At 54.1% G+C, this 386-nt stretch overlaps 1 protein-coding gene across 1 annotated transcript in view; it reads right to left on the bottom strand.

The window, feature by feature from the left end:
* The window catches only part of WDR34 (WD repeat domain 34), a gene marked incomplete at its 5' end in the record, with an annotated part of 7118 nt that overhangs the window by 3371 nt on the left and 3361 nt on the right, over positions 1-386 (bottom strand). The window contains one exon of the mRNA XM_010145354.1: positions 125-234. Within this exon, the coding sequence (XP_010143656.1) occupies positions 125-234 (110 nt within the window). The remainder of the gene's footprint in view (positions 1-124; positions 235-386) is intronic.

Below are 386 nucleotides of genomic sequence, written 5' to 3'. Positions count from 1 at the left end.
AACCAAAAGAGAACGAAAATGCTGACCTGGGCCAGCCTGTCTGCGGAGAGGAACCGAAGGGATGAAACAGAGCAAAGACAACGCTCGCCTCCCCCGGCTGGGTCTGCAGTGAAGGTTCTGTTACCTGATAGACCGGATCAGTGTGAGTGTCATCTGTCATCCCCGTCCTCCAGATCACGGGGTCTTCTGTTCTGCTGGTATCCCACACCACCAGCTCCCCGCTGAAAAGGCCGCCTGAAAGGACAAAGATAAAACCTCCAAGGTCCAGGAGCTCGGAACAAATGCACAAACAAAGCTGTGGTGGAAGGAGTCTTCAAAGGGCTGGCAGCTACGTACAGGGCACGGCCAGCTCTAGTGTGAGAACACAGCGCTACCAAATAAATACG

The sequence above is a fragment of the Buceros rhinoceros genome, unplaced genomic scaffold (genome assembly GCF_000710305.1).
Source record: "Buceros rhinoceros silvestris isolate BGI_N320 unplaced genomic scaffold, ASM71030v1 scaffold11271, whole genome shotgun sequence".
NCBI classification, from domain to species: domain Eukaryota; kingdom Metazoa; phylum Chordata; class Aves; order Bucerotiformes; family Bucerotidae; genus Buceros; species Buceros rhinoceros.
The sequence above is the reverse complement of the archived record's forward strand: the minus strand, read 5'-3'. Positions and strand labels throughout refer to the sequence as shown.